Source organism: Balaenoptera musculus, chromosome X (assembly GCF_009873245.2).
Source record: "Balaenoptera musculus isolate JJ_BM4_2016_0621 chromosome X, mBalMus1.pri.v3, whole genome shotgun sequence".
Taxonomy (NCBI): domain Eukaryota; kingdom Metazoa; phylum Chordata; class Mammalia; order Artiodactyla; family Balaenopteridae; genus Balaenoptera; species Balaenoptera musculus.
This window is the reverse complement of record NC_045806.1, coordinates 38,683,055-38,710,370: the sequence shown is the minus strand read 5'-3', so window position 1 is coordinate 38,710,370 and position 27,316 is coordinate 38,683,055. Positions and strand designations below refer to the sequence as shown.

The 27,316-nt window shown below is 39.0% G+C and overlaps 2 protein-coding genes across 2 annotated transcripts in view; one reads left to right on the top strand and one right to left on the bottom strand.

Moving 5' to 3' along the window:
• EFHC2 (EF-hand domain containing 2) overlaps nt 1-27,316 on the top strand; it is a 178,059-nt gene that overhangs the window by 41,253 nt on the left and 109,490 nt on the right. The window contains 1 exon segment of the mRNA XM_036839265.1: nt 17,830-17,980. Within this exon segment, the coding sequence (XP_036695160.1) occupies nt 17,830-17,980 (151 nt within the window).
• Nucleotides 5,857-8,787, bottom strand: LOC118888904 (putative deoxyribonuclease TATDN2). Its single transcript, XM_036840436.1, is given in 3 exon segments — nt 5,857-7,761; nt 7,763-7,812; nt 8,745-8,787. Coding segments are annotated over 3 exon segments (1,998 nt in total).

Genomic DNA, 27,316 nt, shown 5'->3' with positions numbered 1-27,316 from the left:
CATAATAGTGTTGGAGGCCAGGGGGGAGGTGCATCTTCTTGTTGCAAACTGTGAAGAATTTCCACTAGATACAGTGCAGATGAAATCATATTGAAGAATTATACCAAAACCAACATGCAATTTCACTTCCTAAGAAAGTGACAAGAATTGAGTCGGGGTGTTAGGACAACCTGTAGGGGCTTCCACTTGGCTTACTTTCACAGCTATTGATGGATTAAGAGTGTCACTAGGAGGCCCAAGAATAGTCACACTGAGGGAAAAAGCAGGCCCTGCATTAGGGCATTTCTCTGATGCGACAGGCAATGCACACGAAGGACTGGCTATATTCGCTCTGTTCCCGGAGTGGAGGTCAGGTCAATTTATAAAATTTTTGTATGGAAAAATCTGAAGTTTTTCCTGCAGGGGACTCTCCATGGCCCCAGCTCCCTCCCTGCTTCCCTTAACATGCTGTATATGAATTTCTATCAACCAGCTTCCCACTGAGAGGAGGAATCAGAACATTGGAATGGACGGTGAAGGAAGGAAAGAAGACCTGCCCACCCTATTTTTAGAAAAACATCAGCCTGGATAGACTGCTCTTTGTTCAACAATGAACAAAGAAACCCAACAGAAGGTTTCTGAAAAGGCTCTGCAACGTAAATGGAGGAGAACATAGTATTTAAGAGGCAGAGGAAAAAAAATATTTATTTTAAAAATATGCTTTCTATAGGAAAATGAATATTTTTGGTAACGATTTGCTTTGTGCTTTCTATTGAGTGCAAAGAAGTCTGCAAAACAAAGTAAGCGTTTAAAGCAAACTAAAGTGAAGTCTAGAAGGAGAAAAGAGAACAAGAGGATATGTTTAAAATATTGCTGAATGAGACTGTAGGTGAAAAGGAAAGGGAACTTGCTGAAGAAGGAAGAAATGTGAGGAAACTAAAAAGCATTATATGTAGTAAAATTAAAAAAAAAGAAACTGGAGAAAATGAGATGAGTGATGGAAAAGGCAAACTTGAGAAATTCTCCCAGAATGCAGAGGAAGAGGTCAGATATGAGAGCTTGAGATAGGTAATGAAAGGCTGGACAGAGGATGGAGCTCTTATAATATATAGACAATTGTTCCTAAAGAATTAGAAGCTAGATTAAAAGCAACCAAATCAGTTAAGCACGCCATAAGAAAATAATAAAAACAAAACCAACTTTCTCGACTATAAAAAGACACAAATCTACAGATCAAATGCTTACTGTGTACCAGAGAAAATAACAAAAAAAGAGACCAATAATTAGATATAGTCTGGCATTTTTTATGTTAATTTCAAGGATAAAGCAAAGACATTACCTAGCATCCTGAGAGAACAAGTAGTTTAACCCCCAAAGAAGGAGAAGTTGACATCAGAATTCTCTGCAGTCTTACATGCCAGAAGACAGGGAAGCAATGTCTGTAACTGTTAGGGGAAAATGTTTGTGACCCACAAATTCTAGACTCAGCCAAGGTGTTATTAGTGAAAGCCGCAGAAAGATGTTCTCAGATATATGATCTCTCACAAATATGCCATCCACATACTTTTCCTGAGAAAGTTGCTTGAACATGTACTCCAGCCAGCTGTAAAGCAAATTAAACAGTTCAACCATGAGGGAAGTCATGAAATAAAAGGGTTAGTGGTGAGCAATGGAAACAAACTTATAAGTAATTATAAAATATAAATAAAGTTGAAAACAGTGTAAACATTTTAAACGTTTATTGGAAGATAAAAGCACAATGAACAATAATAAAATGACAAATGCAAGATAGGGATACAAAGAGAAAAAATATAGTATTTTTCACCATTCAAGGGAGTTGTTCCAATAGATGTTAATTTTTGGAATTCACACTTGAACTGACAATTCTTTACAAATTAAAAGTAACAATGAATAGAGCTGAAATCTTAATCAATGGGGGAAAAAGCTTCTTATATCATCTTTCTCTAGGACCTGTAAATATTCCTTCTTTAACTCTGCTTAATAAACATATATACTTTGCGTTTTTAACTACGTTAAAAAAGAAAAAAGACTTTTAAAGTAAAAATACACCAGAACATGACAATTGTATATAGATTGGTGGTGGGATTTTGTGGCACATAAATCTTCAGTGAATATGGGCATGAAAGCAATCATTTTTTAAAAGCATATATAATTTGGCATAATGAAAATATGAATTTTTTAAAAGTATACAAAATTTGACATAGAATCACAATTATGTTAAGGAAAGACATTAACAAAACAGTGGGTTCTAGGTAGTAGAAATATCCTACACTTCTTTCTGTTCCTATTTTCATATTTTTGTAATGCATATGTATTAATTTTTATAGGGAGAAAATAAACTTCATTAAAATAAAAAATCCTATAGATACAGCAGAGTTATAAGGCAGATTTATAATATTGAATACTTTGTTCTTCCCCCCTAACTTAAAAATAAACCAAGCATTTAATTAAGGCATTAGGAAAAGCATAACACAAAAAAATACATCTGAGAACTGAAGGAAAAATTAATAAACTTAAAAGCAGAATTTTATAAATCAGTAAACAGAATAGATTTGAACAAGAAGTCAAAGAGTTGAGTCTTAAAAACAACAGAATTAAAAAACTTCTAGCTTATTTCCTCAGGAAAGCAAACAAAAATACACAAAATAATGTATTTAAATCACAAATTTAGAGGAAATAAAATGCACTGCTTATGCTTATTATAAAGTGAAGTGAATATTATAGTAAATATTAAGTAGCAAAGTTGACTCAAGGAGTACAGCACTGGAATTGGCCAATAACTAGGGAAATATTAGAGAAAACCTCCAAAGAGCTACTCCAGTTGTTAAAGTGATTGTCTCTAAGTAGTAGGATTGTGGACTTTTCCCCCCACTTTGTGCTCTTTGGTAGTCTCAAAGCCGCATAGCACAGGGAGATCAGCTCCGTGCTCTGTGACTGCCCAGAGGGGTGGGCTAGGGAGGGTGGGAGGGAGGGACATCTGGATCACGAGTTGTTTTTTTGTTTGTTTTTGTGGGGTTTTTTGTGTTTTTTTGGTGGTTTTTTTTGTTTGTGTTTTTTTTGGTTCTTGTTTTTTGTGTTTTTTTGTTTTTGTTTTTGTTTTTTTGTTTTTTACTAGTAACATGAATAGATGAAACAAGTGTTCTTTACTGTATTCAAGAAATAAGTAAAGGAAGATAGTGAGTTTTGACTTAGGCCACTCTGGATATACTACACTCAGAAAAGACTATATTGCTCACTCCCATTCCTAAAGAAATTAAGCTGAATTATGGCAAGGTTCTCTCCTGCACGTTAGAAACACTGCAGAGTATGGTCTATGCATTTGCCATCAAAATTGTAGAGGGAGAGGAGCAGGTAAGGAAAGTATTTTCTCCATATAAGAAGGAGATCATTTTTTTTTTGGAAAGGAAACTTACTTTAATTATAATATGTGTATATCCTGTTTATCTTGTTGATTGTGCGCTTACAAAAGCAACCGTTCATTCACACCCATTTTTAAAATGCCCACTTGGTAATGTCACTTTGCTAGAATCAGATGAATAACATTGTGTTCTCCACAGATCTTATGTTGTGAGAAAGGTAAATGAAAGAGGATGTTAGAATGTGATGAGTGGAGATATGTACAAAATGTGACAAGGGCAAGGCAACAGCAAGAGTGTGACTAAGGTCGTGTTTCCAAAGAACTTGAGCTCACTGAATTGTACCTCAAGTTAATCAAATTAATCTAGAAGTAACTTTGAGAAATACCTTCTTGGGTATTTGTGGCTCACATTAGCATTATCACAGGAAATGTGAAATGAAAAAAAAATCTGAGGAACTTTGTACAACTCATTATTTACCAAAAGTGTGTGCCATGGAACCCTCTTTCCTAAAATTGTTTATCACAAGCTCAGGGCTCCAGTGGGTTGAGGGACACACTGTGAACAATATCTATTTAAAGTGTACATTAAATAGAAAAAAACCTTCCTAACTCAAAATATTGGCTTAATTTTTGAACGTCTTCTGTCTTGAAAAATATAATCAAGTTGCACCTTTAACACTGCATCAGCTTCTTTTGTTCTACTAAGGAAAGTGAAGCACTTCAGCTACGGCTTTCTTCTTCTCAAAAGACTGGATTCCCAACAAAGGGGAAATCTATGCTATACTCAGTGTTATTTATAGGAAATATGAACTGTCAAGTTCCTGGTAGAGCTTGATCTTTTTCATTTATTTCTTTTATTATGGATGACATCTACCGGCAGAATACAGGTGGCCTTTCAACCTTGCCTTGCCTTGTAAATTAAAGAGGAATGCTAGAACTAGGATGGCTTATTACTCTATTCTCTTACTAATATCTGCCACCTCGCCCAAATACTATCATTTAACTGCCAGGTGTTAATGAAGTTAGTTATTCATTCATATGTTAATCCAAGAAATCTTTGCTGAGTGCCTGCTCTGTTCCAGGCACTCTTCTAACATCGGATGTATGTACAATGTGAACGAGACTGACAAGCTTGTAAACTTACAATCTAGTGGGGAAGATAACCAATGAACACACATATCTATTCACAGCACAATCTCAGACAGGGCTAAGTGCTAGGATTAAATCAAAATAGTAAGTCCAGGATTTTTTTTCCTCCCAGGTGAGGTGAACACTTACAGATTGGTGGTCAGGGAGGGCTTCTCTGTGGAGGGGACTTCTGAGCTGAGAGCCAGATGGTGAGGAGCCAGCTGATTTTTCTGGATCCTCATAAATAGGCACAAAGGAAACTAGAGAAGTCTGGAGTATGCTGGGCCTCTTTTCATTGACTTAGTTTTCAAGAGTAAAAGAGATTTTCCATTTTAAAAATGGAATTTCTCATCCAGTAATCGGACTCCTAGACTTAGGTGTGTGCCTTGGACGGCAAAGTTAAATTTCCTAACTCAAATGTTTTCCTTAAAATGTGGGTTCATTTTAATTTCTCAAGGAGGAAGGCTGTTTGCCAAATGGGCAGCTGACGCTCTTCTCTGTTTCTGCCCTTGTGGAGAATGGTATTTCTAAGTAATCTACATTTGGGCCTTGTTAAAGAATCAGAGCAATTTGAATGAAGAGTTGCTATTACTAGTATGCTAGTTATCTGAAGAGCTTTGGAATTATCCAAGTGTGGGGAGGGAGTTCAGTTCAGATTCAAACCTCATCTCCTCAGTGGTTGTAAAATTCAACCGATTTGGCTCCCATCAATTCTAAGGTCCCCCACAGCCCTCCCTGGCACATTATGACTATTAACGAATTTTTATCTAAATTGATTTCCTCTTAGCTGAAATGCTACTGTTGGTTTATCTTTAGAAATAAGAAATTGCAAGTTGAACAGTCACTGAATTTACAAATTTAACAACAACCCATATGGACTATAGAATTCCTATAATAACAAATACATTTTGGGAATAAACGGAACAAATCACCTAGCTCACTTCTAAAATTCAACATTCCTTGCTTTGTTTTTTTTTAAAAGACAAGTAGGAGGGTGACTTTAGTCACCAACTGCTCAGAAACACAGGCTGCAGAGAACAGGGATTTGGATTAGCAAACCAGAACCTTATGGAACTCTTTTCTTCTCTACTGACTTCCCTGGCACAAGTGGGCTGGAAGGAAACCCCTAATAACATCAAGGGCAGTTCCCCTTAGTCTTCCTCCCATCCCACTGCACCCCACCCTACCAGCCAGAAGCAGAAGTCTTATGAAGAAGTTTTGCGGAGAACATCCTGTCCTGGTTTCTTCTGTTCCAATGGGCTTGCCAAACACACCCTTGACCTGGGACACAGGCAGAGTTCAAACCAAGTCAATGTTGTCAGGCTGCTGGTCTCCCTTTTCTGGAAGACTCCTGACTGTGCCCTCTCTGCTTAAATATTGTAGAGGCGACTAGTGTTCTCTCGTAAGGTGGCCAAGGTGTGGGAGAGTGGCTGATCTTTGATTCTGGCCATCTCTCGAACCGTATGCAGGGCCAGGCCTGGGTGGGCAAACGGGCAAACGCTTTTGGGAACCCCACGAGGGAGGAAGAAGGGAGCATCGGTTTCCACGACGATTCTCTCCAGTGGGATCTTTTTCAGAGCATCCTGGATCTCCCAGGTAGAAGAGTAAGTCAGGAGTGCAGTGAAGCCCACAGACATGTTGGGGAAGTAGTCCAGAAGGGGCTTGATGACTGCATAACTGCCAATGAAGCAATGCCTATGGATCTTGTAGTCAGAGGGCACACATTTTTTCAGGATGCCCATCAGATCTTCCTCAGCTCCTCGGCAGTGGATCACCATGGGCTTCTTTAGAGACACGGCCAGCTGCAGCTGTCTCTCAAATATCTTGTGCTGCTGTGGGACAGGTGTGGTGCACTTATGGGAGTAATCCAAGCCAATTTCTCCATATGCTACAGCCTTGGGGTGTCGTAAGGCTTGCACAATATTTCTTTCGTAACTCACATTGTAGTAACGTGCAAAATGGGGGTGACAGCCAAAGGCCCCCCAGACCAGATCCTCTTTCAACAGCTCCTCCCATAGACCACCCTTCAGTGTGCGAGGATCACAGAAATCAGAGATGCAGCCGTGAAATTCCTTAGGGAAGGAGTGGCTATAAATTTTTCTGAACTGATCAAACGTCCCTTTGAAAGACAACCTGGAATAGAGCATGTCCAGGTGACAATGAGTATCAATGAAACCCTGCTGTAGGCTTTGTTGCCAGTAGTTCCTTGGCAGGCAACAAGATGCATATCCTCCCCAAGAACGTGATGGTGTCTCCTCTTGGAGATGGTGTCTCCTCTCCTTCATCCTGGCTTCTGAACTTCTGGAGAAATGAAATGAATGAGAATTCAGAGACTGATCTTCTTCTGATGCCTTCAGTTCTCTGAGCCAGGTTGGGGAGTACACTGAAAAACTGAAGGGATAACCACTCAAGAAACTCTGGCTGCTCTTCCCAACCTGGGATGTCTTGCTGCTGCTGCTGCCGCCCATGGAGAGAGAGCAAGGAGGCTTGGGACTACTGGGCCAGTAGCTGGCAGAGTTATGCCAAGGACCACTATACAAATTAGGCCAGTAGGTGACAGGCTCAGCTGTGAAGGATGGAGGCTTTGAAATTATCAAGGGACTGAGTGAGACTGGCTCCTCCTGAGGGAAATTGAAGGCAGAAATCTCATTCACCTCAGACCAGCCACCTCCCGAAGAAGGGCGCTCAATTACCATACTCTTATCTTGATGCTCTTGGATTTGTGAATCATAGTCAGGTCTGCCTAGAAATTTTGGGGCTGGAGAGCCTTCTTCAAAAGTGAGTGCCCTTGGGTAACCAAGTGGCTTCTCACGATGTACCATCATTCTCCTGTCACAGAAGTCGCTGATCTCTATCTTCTCCTCTCTAACCTCTGAGGCAGACACTATTCCTTGAGGAGCAGAGAAGGGGACATCCCTGGCTGATATTCCTCCAGAGTTGGGCTGCTGTCTTGTGCTCCATTTTGTACTAGTGGCAGCCTCTCTTTCTGGCATCGATGTTTCCAGGATGCCCTGGCTCTCCTTCACGTATATCATTGAAGAGCCTTGGTCTTGCTGTCTACCCCAGCTTCTCTGGCCCTCGTTTGCTTCCTCAGTCTCATTATTCTGACCCTCAGCTATGGCTGCAAATTCAGGGTTTATGGAGCTATAGAAACTATGTTTGGAATTATCCTTAAGGTTGTAGGCATCCTCTGGAGAAGCCATTTCTTCTAGAACGGGACTGGCAAAGCACAAAGGGGATGGCGCTGAGGCGATTCCACGGACGAGAGGAAACCGGAGTGCTCCGAATCAGGTAGTCTTTGGAGGCTGCTCCACCCGCACGCGAACCTGAGGAATGGGAAGAGTATAAAGAGAAGTAAAATGAGAAGGTGGAATTTCCCTGACAGGATGAACCCCAGGAAACCTCGGCTTGACGGCCGCAAGGACCTCCTTCTGAGCTTTCAGGCACCCGGGCGGCTAGGCTCCCCAGAACGTAATGCAGAGCCCTAAGCTGGCTGGCTGGAGGAGGCCACGTCACTGGGCCCCCAGAGGCATCCGCGTTTGCTGGGGGATCCTACCTAAGTGCCGCTCCTGTGGTCCTTTACCTTGTGCCGCTCCCGCGGCTTAGGGAACTTTCTCCTTTCTTTCACTCGCCCATCACAGTTTTCCGTGTTCCAGAGATGTCAAAGTCCTTCCACTGAGTTTGTGATCTCAAAACTATTTGCAAAAGTCACAAAGATCCAACATCGACTGAAGGCTTGGTTCGACGTCCAAGCCCGCAGCGAGCTCCCGAGAAAAACAGCGACTTTTTTTTTTTTTTTGCACAGTTACTTCCGGGGCGTCAAGGCACTTCCGGGATATCAAAGCACTTCTGGGACTAGAAAGCTTTTCTATTTGGTTTGGAATACAAGGCCCTTGTGAGATGTCAGAGCCCTCGAAAACGCTGCAAGGTAATTTAGGGACCCCACACGGGGGCCCCTGAGCTGGGCTGGTGGCCTAGAGATCCAGGCTGCCGAGGGAGTGCAGGAGGGCGGGGCTGAACCCAGTGCTGGAGGAGGTTGGGGGGAGGGCACAGCTCCTTCCGCCCACCCGCCCTGGCCACCGGAAGTACTCCCGCAACCCGGGGTGCCCCCCCATTCCGCTTCTACCTCAGGTCTGTTCCCTCCTCTCCACAGCTGCCCCTCCCCCCCCCGCCCCCGCCTATGCCTCGTGTGCGTCGCAGCCAGCCGGCCGCTGGAGTCGCCGCCATTGCTTGCTTTTTGTTACTCCCCGCCCCTCGCCTCGTGTGCGTCGCAGCCAGCCCGCCGCTGGTGTTGCCGCCATTGCTTGCTTTTTCTTACTCCCCACCCCCACTCCCCCCCACCCTTCCCCCCCGCCCCCGCCTCGTGTGCGTCTCAGCCAGCCCGCCAGTGGAGTTGCCGCCATTGCTTGCTTTTTGTTACTTTCCCCACACCCCCTGCCAGTGTTTTTGAAAAGCATAATTATGGTTTATAAAGCATAGTTTAAATATACATGGTTTTGAAAACATAATTGTAGTATGTTACCATTTTCAGTCCTGTGGTTTTTTTTCACTCGACATTTGTGCGTATCCTAAGCATTTCTCTTATTGCTGCATCGTTTTAAAAAACATCATACTACTGCCTTTATAATATTCCATAGAATACATACATGTGCCATAATTCACCAGATCCTTCCTTTCTTGTTAGATCTTTAATTTACCCCACTCTAATTTTTTTGTATAATAAAAAAAATGCTGCAAAGAAAAAATGCTGCAAAGAACATCTTTGCACATATGTTTCTCCATATTTTGGTTTGTTTCTTTGGGCTGCGTGCCCGGAAATGGAGTTCCTGAGAAGAAGTATAGGAATTTTAAAATGGCTCTTCAGAGCATCACACTACCTCAGAAGAACTGTAATAATTTACAATCCCATGGGTAATGGATAACCCTACCAGGCTCATTTAATAGGAGAAACAAACAAAACCGGTGCCTCACTGTTATTTTAATTCGTACTTACCTGATACTTTTTTAGAGTGAATATTTTCCTTTTTTTAATTGAACCGCTCCTGCATTTTAATTTCTGTTTTCATTTCTTTTTAAAGATCCTTTAAGAATTAATTAAAATTTTTTTTATAAAATAAGCTTTTGTCATATGTTCTAAATTTCTAACTTGTATGTTGGTTTTTTTTTTTTTTAAAGAAAGTACTTGAACTGTGTTTTTTAATTTTTTTAATTAATTTTTATTTATTTATTTATGGCTGTGTTGGGTCTTCGTTTCTGTGCGAGGGCTTTCTCTAGTTGTGGCAAGCGGGGGCCACTCTTCATCGCGGTGCACGGGCCTCTCACTATCGCGGCCTCTCTTGTTGCGGAGCACAGGCTCCAGACGCGCAGGCTCAGTAGTCGTGGCTCACGGGCCCAGTTGCTCCGCGGCACGTGGGATCTTCCCAGACCAGGGCTCGAACCCGTGTCCCCTGCATTAGCAGGCAGATTCTCAACCACTGCGCCACCAGGGAAGCCCTGTTGCTTGTTTTTAATTTATATTTTAGCCTATTGAAGTTATAACTTGTTTTTGTGGTTAAATTTTAACATTTTCTTTCATAATTTTGTCTTTTTCTCTTAAGTCTGGAATGGTCATCCTCCCTTTCAGGGCTTTGCCACATATATAATTTTTTTTGGAGGGTAAAAGGGATTGATTTGTTATATTTAAGCTGATAATCCATCTGATATTTATTTTGGGTTATATTTATTTTAGGTGGAGATATACATTGATGGTTTTCCAAGTTAGTACTTTTTTCACTTACTGATATGATTCCTCTTTCATCATGTGTTAAATTCCTATATGTAATAGAGCCTATTTCCAGACTATATTCTTTTCCACGCACTAGTGTGTCTCTTATTACTCTGGTTTTGCACTGTTTTAATAACTGAAGCATAATAGTAAGTAAGGTATAAAATCTAGGAGAGTTAGGTCTTCTACATTACTCTTAATTTTCATAATTATCTTTAATAGGCTGACTGTTTATCAGATGAAATTAGAATTATTTTTTCAAGTCCTTCCAAAACACCAATGAAATATCCATTTGAAATATGTTATTTTAGTCTGCTTATCCAGAATATACTTTGCCTGTCCTATTATTTGTCAAGTTTTCCTATATCTTCTAGTAAATACTTTTAGAGTTTTATCTGGGTCACAGAGTTTTCATTAAAACTATTTTTAAGTGTTTGTAATTTTGTATTCTATTGTGAACCTTTTTCTTCCACTGTATTTTCAGGTGGTTATTGCTAGTACATAAGAATATTTTTGATTCAGTTGTGGTTATGCTGAAATCTTTTATTTATTCTTAGTTTTTCAGCGTTTCCCTATGCCATTATTTTGTCTATCTATAATGATGCTTTTGTCTCTTTCTTGCTAATATTTTTACTTCTTACATTGTCCAGAACTCCTAAAAAATATTAAATCATGATGTTGGTAGGGGCATTTTTGTTCTGTTCCTGATTGTCGCAGACACATAGTTCAATTACATATAATACTGGATGTTTAGGCTATTGTTTTAAAGCAGATGCTTTTTTATCCTGTTAAGGAATTACTCTTGAATTTTAAAACATATGTGGTAGGAAACAGTTTGAGATCATTATATATTTGCTCTTGCTTCCTAATTTAGAAACATCTTTGCATCTGTGAGGAAAATGCTGCTTTTTGTGTAGTTTGCTTATGACTGTTATGGACTCTTGAATTTAGTTTGCTTGTACTTTAGTTAGGATCTTTGCTCTATAAATCATAAGTAATGAAATTGTTCTGGAACAGTAGTTCTCAACCTAGGCTTGCACATTGTAATCACTTGGGGAGCTTTAAAATCACTGATACCTGGGCCCGACCTGAGGGATTCTGATTTCATTGTGTGTGGGTGTGTATAGGTGTGGATGTGGCCCAAACATCATGATTTTATAAAGCTGTACAGGTGATTCTAATGTGAAGCCAGGGTGAAAACTATTGCTCCATAGTTTTCTTTTTCTTTTTTTTTTAATACCTTGTGTATTAGGCATTGGAATTCACCTTTGTAGCTTTCCATCTTTTTTGGTATCCTGGGGGAGTTATATAAAGTGGTGCTTTTCTTTTCCTTGAAAGCTTGAAAGAATCTATTAGTAAATCATCCTGGTTGGAGCCTTTGTTGGGGCAATACTTTGGTAATTTTTTTGCTTCTTACTTGGTTATTAGTTTATTCATTGTGTTTTGATACTTCACAATTCTTACAGAAAATCACTTATTTAATTGTGGTTTTAAAATTTATGTTCATAAAAGCTTGAATAATTTATTATAATAAGATAACTTACATCTTATAATTTATTACTTCTCTATGTTGTGCACTATCTCATTTCTGATTTTATTTATTTACATTCTTTGATTATCTTTGCTAGTGCAGGGGAGCAAAATTTGCCACCCCAAATAGTGTCTTTTAGGCACGTGGATTATCCTGAGCTGAAAACAATCAAGGCCGAAAAGACTAAGGAAGAACCTTTGACTTTCTCCCTAACTGCCTAAAAGAATTTAGATACAGGACCTGTTCCATGAAGGGAGACAGGGAGGAACCTAGCAAAGTGTCGGTTAAAATTCCTCTCTTTCTCCCATTGCTTCTGTATGGCCCAGCAAACGTTTGTTTACCAAACATTTGCTTTTTTTCACCTTCTTGTGAATTGCCTTCCTCCCCTTTGAAGTCGCAAACTCCTACCCCCTTCCCCTTCTCTCAGATGGCATATAAGCTTCAATTGCCTAACTTGTCTTCGGGCTTCATATTCTTACGGAGCCCCTATACGTACATAATGAAATTTGGTTTTTCTCCTGTTAATCTGTCTCATGTCAGTTTAATTCGTTAGACCAGTCAGAAGAACCTAGAAGGGTAGAGGAAAGTTTTTTTCCCTCCCCAACGCTAGAATCTTACCTATTTTATTTATTAATAAAAACTCTTGGATTTATTTATTGCAGTTGTTTTTCTCCTTTCAAATTTATCTATTTGTGCTTTTATCCTTTTTTGCTTTAGACTTGTTTTCCTTATGACAAATTTTTGCACTTTCAAAAATTTTTGTTCAATCCATTGCTCACTGTGACTGCATTTCAGAATTACTTGTGGAGCTTTAAAAAAAATACTAATGCCCCTCTTAACTGCCTCCAAGATTCCTATTTAATTTATTTAGGCTTGGGTATGGTTTTTTTTGTTTTTTAAGTTCCTAATGAGAAGCCTAGAAGGCTGAGAATCACTGAGTTAGTACATTTACCTGCGTTGGCTGTCTTTAACTCTAAATTCTCATATGTTATAATCTAAATCCAGTAATTTACCTAAGATTACAGATTTGCTTGTATCTTATAGGTTTATACCTCTTTAAATTTTATTAAATTCTCTACTTATTTTTTGTATTTTAAAATTTACTCTCCTCACAATAATTATTAGGGGTGACAATATTTGTTTATAGTTACATGATACATTTTTAGTTGTATTGCTTGTGATTGATGGTTATGATTTCTGTAGTTTAAATTTATTTAAAAAATATTTTTTTTTGTAAATTAGCCTATGTAGGGAAGGAAAATAATTTTCCTTTTACCCTTCTAGGTTTTTGGCTGAGATGCCCCCTGTAATGAAAGACAGCTTAACAGGAGAAAAACAAACAAGTTTAATAGCATGTTTACCTCCTGTATACGTGGGAGATACCAGGAAAACTGAGTAACTCTCCCAAATATCCCAAGCCACCACCTTAAATACTAGTTCCAGCTAAAGGCAAAAGATGTTCGGGGTAGGGGGAGCCAGTTATGGGAGGTTATCAGGCAAAGCACAGTAAAGGTCGGTACAGTTATGCAGATTTAAGTTCATGCTTTCTCCATTGATGCATTTCTAGAGATATAGTTATCTTCCTTTTTCTGGCACAGAGAGGGAGAAACCCTTACCGATGGAGATTTCCGTTATAAATGTAAAAGTCTCTTACAAAAGGATAACTTTTACTCACATTTCAGAACTTCTTCTTTCTCAGCTGTTTCTTAAAAATGATCAGCTCAAGATAATTCTTATGCCAAAGAAGCATATTTTGGGGTGTTATATTGTGCTGCCCTTCACATATGATAAATTTCTTAAAATATACCATTGTCATGTATAAAGGAGCCATCCTCTATATGCAATACAAAATTCATTATAGTTTATTTCCTTAATTCTGAGATTCCATAGTCATAAGAGAAACCATTGATTTAATAACAGCTTGGGGACTTCCCTGGTGGTCCAGTGGTTAAGACTTCACCTTCCAATGCAGGGGGTGCAGGTTCGATCCCTGGTCGGGGAACTAAGATCCCACATGCCTCATGGCCAGAAAACCAAAACATAAAACAGAAGCAGTATTGTAACAAATTCAATAAAGAGTTTAAAAATGGTCCACATCAAAAAAAATAATAATAACATCTTTTTCCAGAAGAATAAACAACACTGCATTAAATGTACACAAATTTTTATTGTCTGCTAACTAACCTATGATAGCATGCATTTATCCTTACTATTATGTACCTTTTTGTTTAGTACCTTGCAATTTACATCTGAGCCTTTTTCATTAAATAGAACATAAACATTTTAAACTTAGACTTATGATGTTGATCTCTTTATAAAACGTTGAGCCTTATTGAACATTACTGGTGCTTCTTTCTTTCCTAACAGCTTATCTAGGAATTCACCTGTAAGCTTTTGACACTCAGATGTTTGGTTCCTGAGTAATAGTCTTTATGACTCATGCATTGGTCATACCAGCTTCACGATCTTTTAAAATTCTGTGATTTATTCTGAGAGATTAGACTTTTGTTTTTGCCTTATGATTGCATTGCCTAGCACACGATGGACAATCTTCTAGCATTTTTATGTCAATGCTACATCAGACAGTAACATTTTGAAAACATTTTAAGTGAAAATTAGGATTCCAGATTGATGTTAAAATCCAGCTATTTGGGATATGCAGTGCAAAGCAGAGAACTCAGTTGACATGAAAACAGAACTAACTCCTTCCCCACAAGGCTAAATTTACACCTTACATCAAGTTACATCTATGTTCCTCGTTAAAATGCATTCCTGACTGCTTTGAGTTTCCTTTGGCTTTAATTGTAAGAAGAATCTGATTTCAGAAATATTAACATTAAATTTTTTTCCATTATATGAGGAAATATCACATATCTAGTATTTAAAGCTAATTGATTTCAGATTTTATATCCTCTTGGCTAGCATCAAAAATCTGAATGCCTTGGGGATCAGGCAGGTAACCTCATATAATACAGGGCTTGTAGAGGCCTGTGGGGAATGGAAGATCACACAACCTGCCAAATGGCATTTACATTCTGTTTTCAAGAAAATTACAGCCAATTACATCCTCTAGGACCTTATTTATCTAGTCTCTGCTTGACATCATAAATTATGATGAAACCTTGTATCATAATTATGTTTCTATAAATTTTCATTTCTCACAGTTTTTATTTTAGATTGTTCTCTCTGGATTCTCTGGTACATCAAGTTCCATTGCAATTAGGTCTTTCACCTTTGTGAGATCACTTTTAATCTATTTGGTATCTCTTCCCTCAAATGCCATTTTGCTACATTTTACAGTTTCCTCTCCCTCTTCTTTTTCTACCTTTCCATCTCTACTGCTCTGACTTGCTCTCTACCTTTCATGCTGGAGTTCGTCAGCCCTGTATTCTCAGGGGACCAGAACATGAAATATCAGTCTGTCCCTCTTCTAGAAATATTGAAGTCCAACCTAAAATCATGTCTTTCTTTCTCTTTGTTTCCACTGAGCATCGTTTATTCTCTTTCAGTGCATCATTTGCTTGATAAATATTTAATGATTATATGCTTGGCAATATTGTCAGCTGATCTCTGGCAGTTCGGTCATGCACAAATTTATACCAGTAGCATTCAATACATAGAGGTAGGTGGGGTGTGAATAGTCTCTCTACACTTTCCTACCCAATTACAAAGAAAAAAAGTTTCAGATTGAATATTACTGTAGGAGCAGAAAACTTTTCCCTTCTTCCCTTCTAGATTCTTTCTCTGGACTAATAGTTAAATTAACATAATACAGATTAATGGAAGAAAAGGAAATTTTGTACATATCGGAGCCCCATAAAAATATGAGACTCTTTGGCAGTCGGGTACTTGATGCTTATATACCATCCTGAGCTAAGTAGACGGGGGTAGAGGTCTGGGGCTTCAAAGATCATTCACAGGAAAATGAGAAGAGCAAGTGTTTGGTAAACAAATGTTTGCCATGCCATGCTGATAAGGCTTTCTGATATAAATAAGTTTTCTCTGGTAGTAGCTCTCTTCCTGGTGCAGGTTTCGTGTCTAAGTCCTTTTAGGCAGTTAAGGGAGAGGTAAAAAGTTCTTCCTGGGTCTGCTGGGCTCTGTCTTCAGCTCAAAATAATCCACATTGTAAAGTGGCACCTTCTAGGGTGGCATATTTTGCTCTTCCTCACTTCCTCTACTGAAAGCTTGATGGAACCCCAGCTCTCTTGTCCTTTTAGGTGTTCCAACAACATCTTTTCCCCCCCTACTTTAAAAAAATTGAGACAGTATTCATATAACATAACGTTTACTATTTTAGTGTTCAATATAATTCGGCATCCCACATCTTTTTTTAAAAATTGAGGTAAAATTTACATAACATAAAATTAACCCTTAGGCATTTTAAAGCGTGCAGTTCAGTGGCATCTAATATATTCACAGTGTTGTACAACCATCACCTCTATTTAGTTCCAAGACATTTTCATCACCCCAGAAGGAAACCCTGTACCCATCCAACAGCATCTTACCGGAAATGTTCACTCAACACAAATGTGACAACATTCTAGTAGTGAGTTTAGCTAACTTTCTAACTGGAATCAGCCCAGATAAATTCCCCAAGAAAGCAGCTGAACATAGGACCGTTTTGGAATGAAGACAAAGGTGCCATTTTGAAGGTATAGATCTCTGGGCTCACTAGATTCCTAGAACCTGTTCTGGTAAAGACAGTGGCTGGTCAATATTTGTAACTGATCCATTCATTTTGAATACAATTATTTCACTAGCTAAAACTCATTTCTAATATTCTTTATGGTGATTAGCAAAGCCTCTTCTGTTGATCAGAGATAAACTACTGAGGCATTTTGTCAGCCACTTCTGAAGCATGGGCTTCTGATAGAAATTTGCCAAACAATCCTGGAGCATATATTCCTAATTAGGGTAACTGACCACCCCTAGAGGTTAGATTGCGCCTAACAGCCTCACTCACATATATATTGTCTATGTTGAATTAACTTGGTGTTACAACAGATGTACACTTAACTTTTGCAACTTTAATTATAAAAATTGAACAAAAATGAGAGCAAAGGAAGTATTAAAATGGAGCTCTGAAGGAGCTTGTGCCCCAGGCCAAGCTTGAAATGGTAGCCTGAATCTACTGTTCCTTCAATTGTCCTCAATTACCACGTCTTTCTTAGTGTGTGTAAGCAGGTCGTTGTGTTGAGAGTGATTCTAATGGTGAAAGGTATGTATTATTCGTACAACATGGCACCTAAACCTAAGGAAGCTATTTCAACTGGTCTTCAACTGAAGAGGCAGTCAGTCTTCTGCTTCAACATGGGAGAAAAACGGGCTGTGTTGTACTTACTGAGAGGCACAGTTTTCCAAAGTAGTTAAGGAATTTTCAAGGGTATTTTTGACTTTCTCTGATTTTTACCGTAACTGCTTTAGAATCCACCTCTCCTACCCATGTCTACCCCCCACCCCCACCCCGACACACACAATAAGATGAGGCTGGATCTAGCATTGAGCTAGGCTCTTTGAGGTTCCTGAAGAAGTGTAGGGTGGGGTCTCCAGTGCATTGGAAGAATTTCAGCTCCGCCTGTTTGAGTTGCCTCAAGGCAAGCAATCAGCAGGACCAGAGATGAGAATAATTTTATCCTAGAACCAAGGTAGCTTTGTGGTATTTTTAATGAGAAAAAAATGACAAAACTTCTTATATTCGTCTTGTGGGAAAGAATATTATTTTGTCTGTAGCACATACACATGGAATCCCACTGTGAAATTCCAAAGACAGACGCTAGTTCAATTTATGGTGGAGCTGAATGATGGATTTATTGCTTGAATATCATTTCCTCATTCTAACCAGACAGTGATGAAAATATAAAATAATCTTTATATACTGTAACCTAGACTGTATATCCATTCTCATAGCTGATGTGTAGAATGTCTTCTTGCAAAAATTTCCTCAAATTTTTTCTTTACGTTAACAAAAAGTATACAGGCAGTAGCTTTATTGATTTTAAGTTTGCTGAATTTTTTTCATTTCTTAGTTTCTAATTATGATTCCAACAGGTATTATCTTTTGATGCCTATTTAGAAGATGAAGTACCTGATAAAATTCAGGAAAACTATAGAATAAGATGCTATAAAATCTACTTCTACCTTGAAGATGACACAATTCAAGTAAATGAACCAGCATTGAAAAATAGCGGACTGCCTCAAGGTATCTATTTAAAGCAGAGTTATGGTTCTTTCACTTCTAACTACTGCCTTTATATACTATCTTTCTCTCGATTTTTAAAAGACCCCATGCTACTGCGTAGGTATCTAACTTGTTGGCAATGGTGAATGTAAACACGCTGATAGCTTGTAGTTATTGATGCTGACTTATCAGCTTTCTACCCTCCACACCTCAACACTGGCCATTTCACTCACTCTTCTGTGTCATCCCTGTATCTTTCACATGCTGCTCTAGTATGAGCAAACTCTCCTGTGTCTTTGACTTTTTTCTTCAAACTCTTTTTTGTCTTTTTGCTATGACCACATTACTTCCTTCATAACACCCTCAGGGGTAGAGAGAAGACCGGTCTCCACTGCCACTTCCAGATTGGGCTTCTCTCTCCTTTCTTGAATTCACTGCTGTTTGCTTCAGCCACTCTCTCTTCATCTTCATACCTATTAACTACAGGCTTTCATAGTGCTTCAAGAGAGGGCCATTGCTCCTTCGCCCCACATATGCCAGTCATCTTTACCCATACTCCACTTCAGCCAGACAAGGGTTAGCTCTGCGACGTGGCCAGCAGAGAAGCTAATCCTAGGTTGCATTAGTAGAAGCATGGCAGAGGTCAAGGGAGGTAATTGATTTCTTCTGTGTGTGCTGTAAGTCCTTTACTTTGGACAATGCCAAGTTCTGGATGCCTTCAAGCGACAGCAGCCATGTTGGTGAAAGGACTGAAAATTTATCATGTGTAAGGGAGAATAGTGAAAAGGGCTATTTGTCTGTAAAGGGAAGACTCGGGTGTGCCTGATAAATGTCTTAAGGAATCTAAAGGGCTGTCACGTGGGGGAGGGGTGACCTAATTTTCTATATCCTCAAGGACAGGACCTAGGGGGTCAGAACTCAGGTCAGTAAGAGGAATAATTTTTTGGCAGAGAGGTTCACATACTTAGGACAAGGTACAAGTGGGTGGAAGGACCACCCTGCCCGAATCCTGGGGTAAGCAATGGTCCTCTCTCTCTTTTTCTGTTGCATCAGGCTTTTCTGACGATAGTATGGTTTGGAGACCAGAGTTAAAGTTCAAGGAAGACCACAGACAGAAGGGACCTTAGGCTAATGGCACACACTTACTCTGTTGGAAAGCTGTAGGGACAAGTGGGCCTGGCCACAGCTGTAGCTTGCCAGTCGGCCTGCTGAATAGTCATGGGTTTTATTTGTGTTTCTTGGGCAAAGGACACATGGGGCTAGAATGGGTGTCACCAATGAATGAGTGGCCAAATTAAGGCCTCATGAATATTGAGTGGCCATGAATATTTAGTGCCTCTTGTATATTTAGTGTATCGTGAATATTCAGAGCCCAGGTACCTCATGTATATTTAATACATACTGAAAAGTAGTTGTCTCTTGGTCCTTCCATCCCTTTCTTTCTGTGTTTAACATATACATGCTCTACTTACTATCAAATTATCGTTATTTAACACATCTTATGATTTTCTGCCTATGTTGAATAAACTTTTTGCTTACTAACTACTTATCTGGGCCCAGTGCCTCCATATTGATATACCACCATGGGTTCCATGGGGGAGAAACAGAGAAGTTTTAGGACCATAGGCCTCTGAGCGTAATGTTATGACGAGTCAGTATGCGAAGGACTTCCTTCAGTGCTCATGAGATTGAGATTGTTCTTAGAGCATGGCTTCGTTATGTCTGGACGATTAATTTGGAGCCAGTCAGCATTGTCATGAAGTGTTTGTTGAGTGTCTACTCCATGCTAGGCACTGTGCTGGGTTTTGGGAAAATGGACAAAAGGAATAAGACTCATTATATCCCTATCTCATGGAGCTTGTAGGCAAGCAGGTTGGAGAGGAAAGGGAGCAAGGTGACTAGTCCAGGAGTTTTGCAGTTGTTCAGGGTAGAAGTGCTGAGTATCCAAACCAGGACAATGATGGTAGGAAGAGAACATAGGGGAAAGATTGTAGACACATTTGATTGGCAGTTAATAGGCCTTGGCCAGCGATTAAATATAGAGAGTGAGGAAGGGGAATATCTAATGATAAGGTACCTACTTTATCATTATCTCATTTAATCACCCCAGTGACCATCTAAAGTAGGTTATCATCAGCTTTTACAGAAAGGAAACAGGCTTAGAGAAGTAATTTGCTCCATCTGAATCTTAACCGATTGTCTCAGAGCTCATGCTGTGGTTGAGAGGATGGTGATGCATGAATAGAGCCCAGGAACATGGAGCAAGGAGCGGCATTGGAGTTGGAGCTGGGGTGTGTTTGGGTCATGAGGCTTTTCAAGTTGTGTTAGAACATCTGTATGGTGTTGCCCACAAGGCAGGTGGAACCTTAGGATGTGTTTTCAGGAAAAAAGTCAACACTGGAGTTGTGGATTGGGAATCAGGGGTGCCCAGATCATGAGCAGAATCAGGCTATTGTACCACATTGGGAGAGAGCCACTGTTGAGGTGGTGGAAAGAGGAAGAAGATTTGATTTAGTGTTGTGCTTGGTTTTACTGGTGGAGGGAGCAGGTGAGGATTGGTATGGGGAGGCAATATGAACTGTCCTCATGATTCTTTGTGTTCCAGCTGATACAATATCTACTCCCTGGCTTTTATTTGGAGAATTTGTGGCTTAATGATAAATCTTTTAGGAAATATGGAAATGCTTTGATATTTAAGAAAAGATTTTCACAAACTTTTAAAGTTGGAAGTGTGATATTTTATTTTGTAAAGGGACAAGAGGTCTTTATACTCTTTTAAAAAAGTTTCTATTGGAGTATAGTTGATTTACAATGTTGTGTTAGTTTCAGGTATACAGCAAAGTGAATCAGTTATACATATACATATATCCACTCTTTTGTAGATTCTTTTCCCATGTAGGTCATTACATTACATGGGAGTATTGAGTAGAGTTCCCTGTGCTGTACAGTAGGTCCTTATTAGTTATCTCTTTTATATATAGTAGTGTGTATATGTCAGTATGTCAATATTGTCAATATGTCAATCCCAATCTCCCAATTTATCCCTTCCCCCCCTTTCCCCGCTGCTAACCATAAGATTGTTTTCTATATCTGTGACTTTATTTCTGTTTTGTAAATAAGTTCATTTGTACCATTTTTTAAGATTCCACATATAAGCAGTATCATATGATATTTGTAGGTCTTTATACTCTTTAGGGTCATTTTAAACATATATAATGCAGTTCTTAAATATTGACAGTAATGTATTAGAAAATGTTTAAAGAATTATTTCAAAACATTAAGAAAATTGACAACTTTTAATTTCTATGAACATCTGTTTTGCCTAAGTGCATTTGGTTAGGTAAGTGACATTACTGCTTTAGCAAAAAAATATTTTTTTATACATTTTCACTTAAATGCTTTACTCTGATATTCCCTAACTAAGCTTTGCTTATTTTTTGATTACCTTCCCCACATGACATCAGATTTACACAAGTGATGGACTGGAGGTCATACGACATCCTGAACCTGCATTAGTGACTTGCATTATGTTTTTATTTTTATTACTTTTAAGGCAAAAGTTCATATTCCCGTAGCTCACTGGCCCCTGTCCAGTGAATCTTAGTTTTATTAAACTCCAAGAGGAAAAATGAAATGCATCCTCTATGAGGATCTTGGAAAGGCTTTTATTAAGACTTTTCGATTCTCTCAGCCTCTTGATTTCAAATCTCACATAGGCAGATTCCAAAGGGAAATTGAAGATAGTTACAATGATTTACTTGAAAATAATTTTTATGTAAGTAGGAGGGAATGTTATTCATAAAGACTCAGGGGGAAAAAAAGCCTTAGGAGAAGACAATTTTAAAGTCTCTTTTGAAATTTTCAGAATTTCTGATGGGCTCACTCTGATCAGGACATTTCCCTGAGTGAGACGCAGCTCAAGGGGTATGTACAGAATACATTAGTAATCACGATATGTAATGAGACTGAATTTGTCAGCAGAGTGGAGATACTTGGCGGGCTCTAGCAGTTCCTGTGGAAAGCAAACACAAATAACCACTCTATCATCAAGTTTTGTTTAGAGAGAAACCGGTCTCTCTTGAAATATTAATTAATTAATTAATATGATGATTCTTGTTAAGGAAGGTCTGTTAGGACAGAGGAAACTTTGGAAATTCATTGAAATGCCTTCTTCAGGCTTTCCTAAATTAAACGATTGGGAAAAAAGAAATGAGCTTACTGAGCCAAGGGCTCAGACCTCAGTGGGATGGGGACACTCAGTTGTGTCTTGAGTGGCCTGGGACTGCTTTTCACGTGCCTGTGGGCCCTCAGAAGGGGTTAGGGGGTCACATTTAGGTGCTGGGCACTGATGGTGCTCCTGTTACTTCCACAGGGTTTTGATATTTTCCCAATGAACTGGAAGGTCAGATGCACCTGTTTTTTTTTGTAGAGCTGACCATTCAGAAATTAGTGCACCTGGATGAATTATAGCCTCCCTTCTTAGTTGCCTCTCCTATCATGTAATTTTTTTAGGGAGGGGGAGTTTGGAATAAGCCAGAAATAAAAGAGGCATCCCTTAGCGTGGTGTCAAAATAGGCATTCAGTTTTGTGTAGCTTCTCGTCAGAACAACATATTCACGAATCCTCGTTGGCAGAGAGATATATGTGTGTGAAAAGTCAAGTCACTGATGCATGTCGAGGCTTGCTTTCCTTTCTTGCCAGGACATCATTCTCTTTTAGGTTAGATGTGTTATATTCATAGAATTTGTTGCTGTTCTGCTGGAATATAGTTAAAACGATGTTATGCCAAGCCAAGAAGGTCAGAGGTTAATCCTAGTAGTTTTACCTCCGATTGTCTAACAGAACAACTGTTTGTCAAATGCTGCCAAGTCCCAACTAAGCTATACTAAAGAAAGGACAACCGTTAGAAACATGCCATGATTTTCTGGTAAGGTCTGTACCAGTTGTTCTCAGCGCAGAGCAATCATCAGAATCTCCTGGCCCACCCGCAGAATTTCTGATTCTGTAGGCCTGGGGTCAAGAAATGGCTTCTGGGACTTCCCTGGCAGTCCAGTGGTTAAGACTCCAGTGGTTAAGACTCCATGCTCCCAATGCAGGGGGCCTGGGTTTGATCCCAGGGAACTAAGATCCCACATGCTGTGAGGTGCGGCCAAAAAAAAAAAGAAAGAAAGAAAGAAAGAAAAAGAAATGGCTCCTACTTGATTTTCAGTGCATCCTTGGTTAAGAATACTGATCTCCACTAGTGACTTGCTTTGGCCCCTCAACGGGGTAGTATTTCATATATATATATATATATATATATATATATATATATATATATATATACATATATATATATATATATATATATATTTATATTTATATATATATTTATATATATGTATATATATATATATAAAATCACAAAATAGAAGTCATTTATTTATATTGGGCATATGCTATACCTAATAAGTATGCATCCCATAAAGTGGAATGGTGGGATGGTAGTAGAGTTGCCAGATAAAATACAGGATACCTGGTTAAATTTGTAGTTCTTAGTATAACTATGCCCCAAATATTACACGGGACATACTTATACTAAAAATTATTCATTGTTTATCTGGAATTCAAATTTAACCAGGCATCTCGCTTGTCAGTTTGGTAAATCTGGCAACCCCAGAGGGTGGACTTTGCAGGGAGAACTGTCGCTGAATGGAGCAGAGTGGAGTATAGGAGTGGAGGTAAGTCACTGTGAAGATAGGTGCTGGGTGCATGATGGCTGCTCAGTAAATTTGGTGAAGAAAGGAAGAAAAAGGGAGGGAGGGAGGAAAAAAGGAAAGGAATGTGACAGACAATGTCCATAACACAGTGTAGTCATCGTGAATGCTATGAGGTACTTTGAGGGATCAGAGGAGGAAACGCCAGTATCCATTAGAGAATAAGGCATTTGAGTGGTACCTCAAAAGTTTCTCCAGATAAAGCTGGAAGAGGAAGGCACATTAGTCAAAAGGAACAGCATGAGGTAAAGAGGTAGGAAAGTGGTGAGGCGAGGAGTTGGGAGGTACTGGGAGCAGATCATAGAGTGTGTAAGGAAAACTAGGCAAGAAGGTGGTAATGCAAGAGAACAGAATGCCCAACAGGCTGTCATTTGGGGCTCATTCAGTGGGTAGGGGGAGATGCATAGGATTATTGTTTCTTACTGGGATCAGAAGTATGGAATTCAAAAATTTTTATTCTTTTGCTGCAAGGCAAGTGTCAAGTTAGCTATATTTAAAAAGTTATTCTCATTAAATCAAACTCCACAAAGATGACATTTTATAAAAATAGAAATGGAATAGTAATTTTAGTGAAGGAATGATAGTGAACATAAGAGGAAAAGATACTCTATCATGGCTGATCACAGTGAATGGTCTTAGTATTTTTAGGATACACATGATGACAAGTGGCAATTCCACTCGTATATTCATTCACCTAAGAAATACCTGCCTCTAGACTTGGATGTACCCTAGGTCTGCAGTGTTACTAAAATGAACTAAACATACTTAAGATAGAAGTAAGAGGTTGGAGTCTTAGTTCTTGAAGGTGAATTCCTAAAAACTAAATTTAGTGGTATGAGCAAAGATCTAAAGCAATTCCAAACTGAATGAAATGAAAACGCATTAAACATAAATGGATATATCATCATTTTGATCTAAACCACAGGGGAGTGTTAGAAAGTTAAAGCTTGCAGAGTATAATCAGATAGCAGGGCCTTTAAAAAGAAAGAGAGATGAGAAATATGAAGATAAAGAAGAGCTTAAAAGCAGACACCTGATGCCTGGACATCTGCCCAAATTGTCTTTATGGACCAATTAAGAAGATAAATATCTGAACATTTCAAGGGCAGATATAGTGCTTTTGTTGTTGTTTTTCCATTTTGTAATGTTATTTTTATTTATATATCTTGATGGTCTTGGGTGCTCTTCAATGTGTGCCAAAGACATGGCATCATGCATATTTCTTTGATATTCCAGAACAAACTTCTGCTGGTGGAGTTTCTGCCATTTATCATGGAAAACTATAAGCATACAAATACCAATAAATAGAAATTTTAATTCCCAAAGGGCACAGTTGAGAGGTCCCACAAATGTATTTTTGAAAGCTCTCATGTGTGACTACATTTCAAATGCCCACGTTACTTTTCTGATTAACATGGGATTGTGACTTTGGATTTCTCGTTATTAAAATTTTCTTGTTTAGTGTTAGACCTGCCTTCTCTTTGCAATCCATGAATGGTCAGGACTCTCTTCTGTTGCCACAAAGAACTTCCCTGGCCTCTTCTGAGAACCATCTAGTGAGAGGAGTGTGGGACCTAAGATAAGGAAGAGTGTGGACGTTGCAGATATGCAGGCTCCTGGAGGGGCGGGGACAGGTGACACAGTGGTGTTGACCCTGGCGGGGGATTGCTGCCGCTGGCAAGTGGGCCCTCGCCAGAAATTTACTCTTAGAGAAGAGAGAGGCTGTTCTTTTGGAAGAGCAACTCCATCATCTCTGTTTCACGGTGACTGGCCGCTCTTCTCCCCATCTCTATCCTGTTTTGCCTAAGACACTCCCTCCCCTCCTTCACTTAAGTAATTTGTGGCTGTCATACAGTGAGATACAGTTCAGTGCAAACTGTGGCAAGTAATGGTATTTACTTACAGCTTGAAAAACCCAGGTTCGAGATCTTTTTGTGCCATTTGTGAGTGCGTGACCTTGGGCACGTCACTTAGCCATCCTGAGCTTTGGTTTTCTCATCCATAAACTGAATATTTGTATTTCATGCATTATCTGCCTGGTGGGATTATTGAAGATTAAATGAGAAAAATATATGAAAGCATATCCTAGGGCTATGATGATGATTGTGATGATTACTATTTAAAAGCTCAGTGGGTGGGCCAGTTCTTCCCACCTAGAAAAATACAGGATTTCTATTTGAAGTCTTACTGAACAGAAATCAGCACTAATTTGCTTATTTGAATTTTTATAGTGAAGTACAAATGCAAGATAGATGGAATTCCTAAAGAAGCTCTTGGCTGTTGAATAAATTTCATATGTTTTAAAAACTGTCACAATATAAGTATTTTTAAAGAGATATATAATGGTTCGTGAAAATACCTGAAATGCCCATGCTTTTATGGGTGTTTAGTATGCAATTTGTTCTAAATGTCTAATCTTGAATCATTAAATAATTTGCATACTGTTTTCAGTGGCATGAATTAAGGGCTAATTGAAGTATAATTTTTTGCCGTAAAATTATATCATCTTTTATGTAGTACATTTAAAAATATTCTAGGCCAGTTCTAATTTTATAGTTTTATTATTTTAATTTAATGTACCGAGTAATTAAAAATTGCTACAAAGAAAAGAAGATGAAAATGATTTTAGTTAATTTCCCCTCAACAGAGTGAAAAGATGATTAGTAGAATAATGGAACAGAGCTCAACACAGTTCCTGGCACATAAAGATATTCATTAACTGTTCCTTAATGAATAAGGAATGAATAATTTCTAAGTATTTCTAGACTTTGGGAAAAGGCACCCTTCTCAGTGTTATACAAAATGTGAAGGAGATTGCTTGACATCTTTATACTAAAATGCCTCCATACACAGGTCACACAAGCCAATTTTTCTTGAACCATTAGACCCTCAGTTTGCTCTGCTTGCCTTTTCTCCTTTTGTCTTTGCTCCTGGAGTAGATTCTCAGGCTTAAGTCAGTTTACAGAGGTTGAGAGACAATTCTCCGCAGGTATCTTGCATTTCTGTGGATCTTGCAAGCAGAGACACTGTCTGCTCTTTGTTCTGGATTATCTTTTCAAGGATGTTTATATAGCACACAGCTTTGGAAGACAAAGATAGTCTCTCCTTCTGGAGCAAAGTGCAGGTTTGCTCACAGCCTTGGAACATAGAGGTGGTGTCTCCCTCTAGAACAAAAGGCAGACATGTTTACTGTCCAGTCTAATAAAGGTAATTTCTCCCTCTGAGACAAAAGGCAGGGATGCTTATTGCCCATTATAATAGATTCAGGTTCTCTCATCTCAGGGTTGCTGTCCTATAACGTGTAACCTACTGCATGTGCAGAAGTTACCTGGCCCTTGTTGTGTCACCCTGTGGGAATTGGGGCTCAGGAAACTGGTACAAAAATGCTGATGTTCTGGCTACTGTTATTACTGTGAGTAATAAACTGCCCTTTGTCTCTAACCAAAGCATCTCATGTCTTCTACCAGCATCCATGAAATTGTGGCAGGCTAACTTGTTAGCTTGAAAGTAGGATAAACTCTCAAACCCTAAACACTCCTTGACAACAGGTTTCAGCAGTGTTTGGGTAAGTTGGCTGGTGTGGTGTGGTGTAGTTGGTACA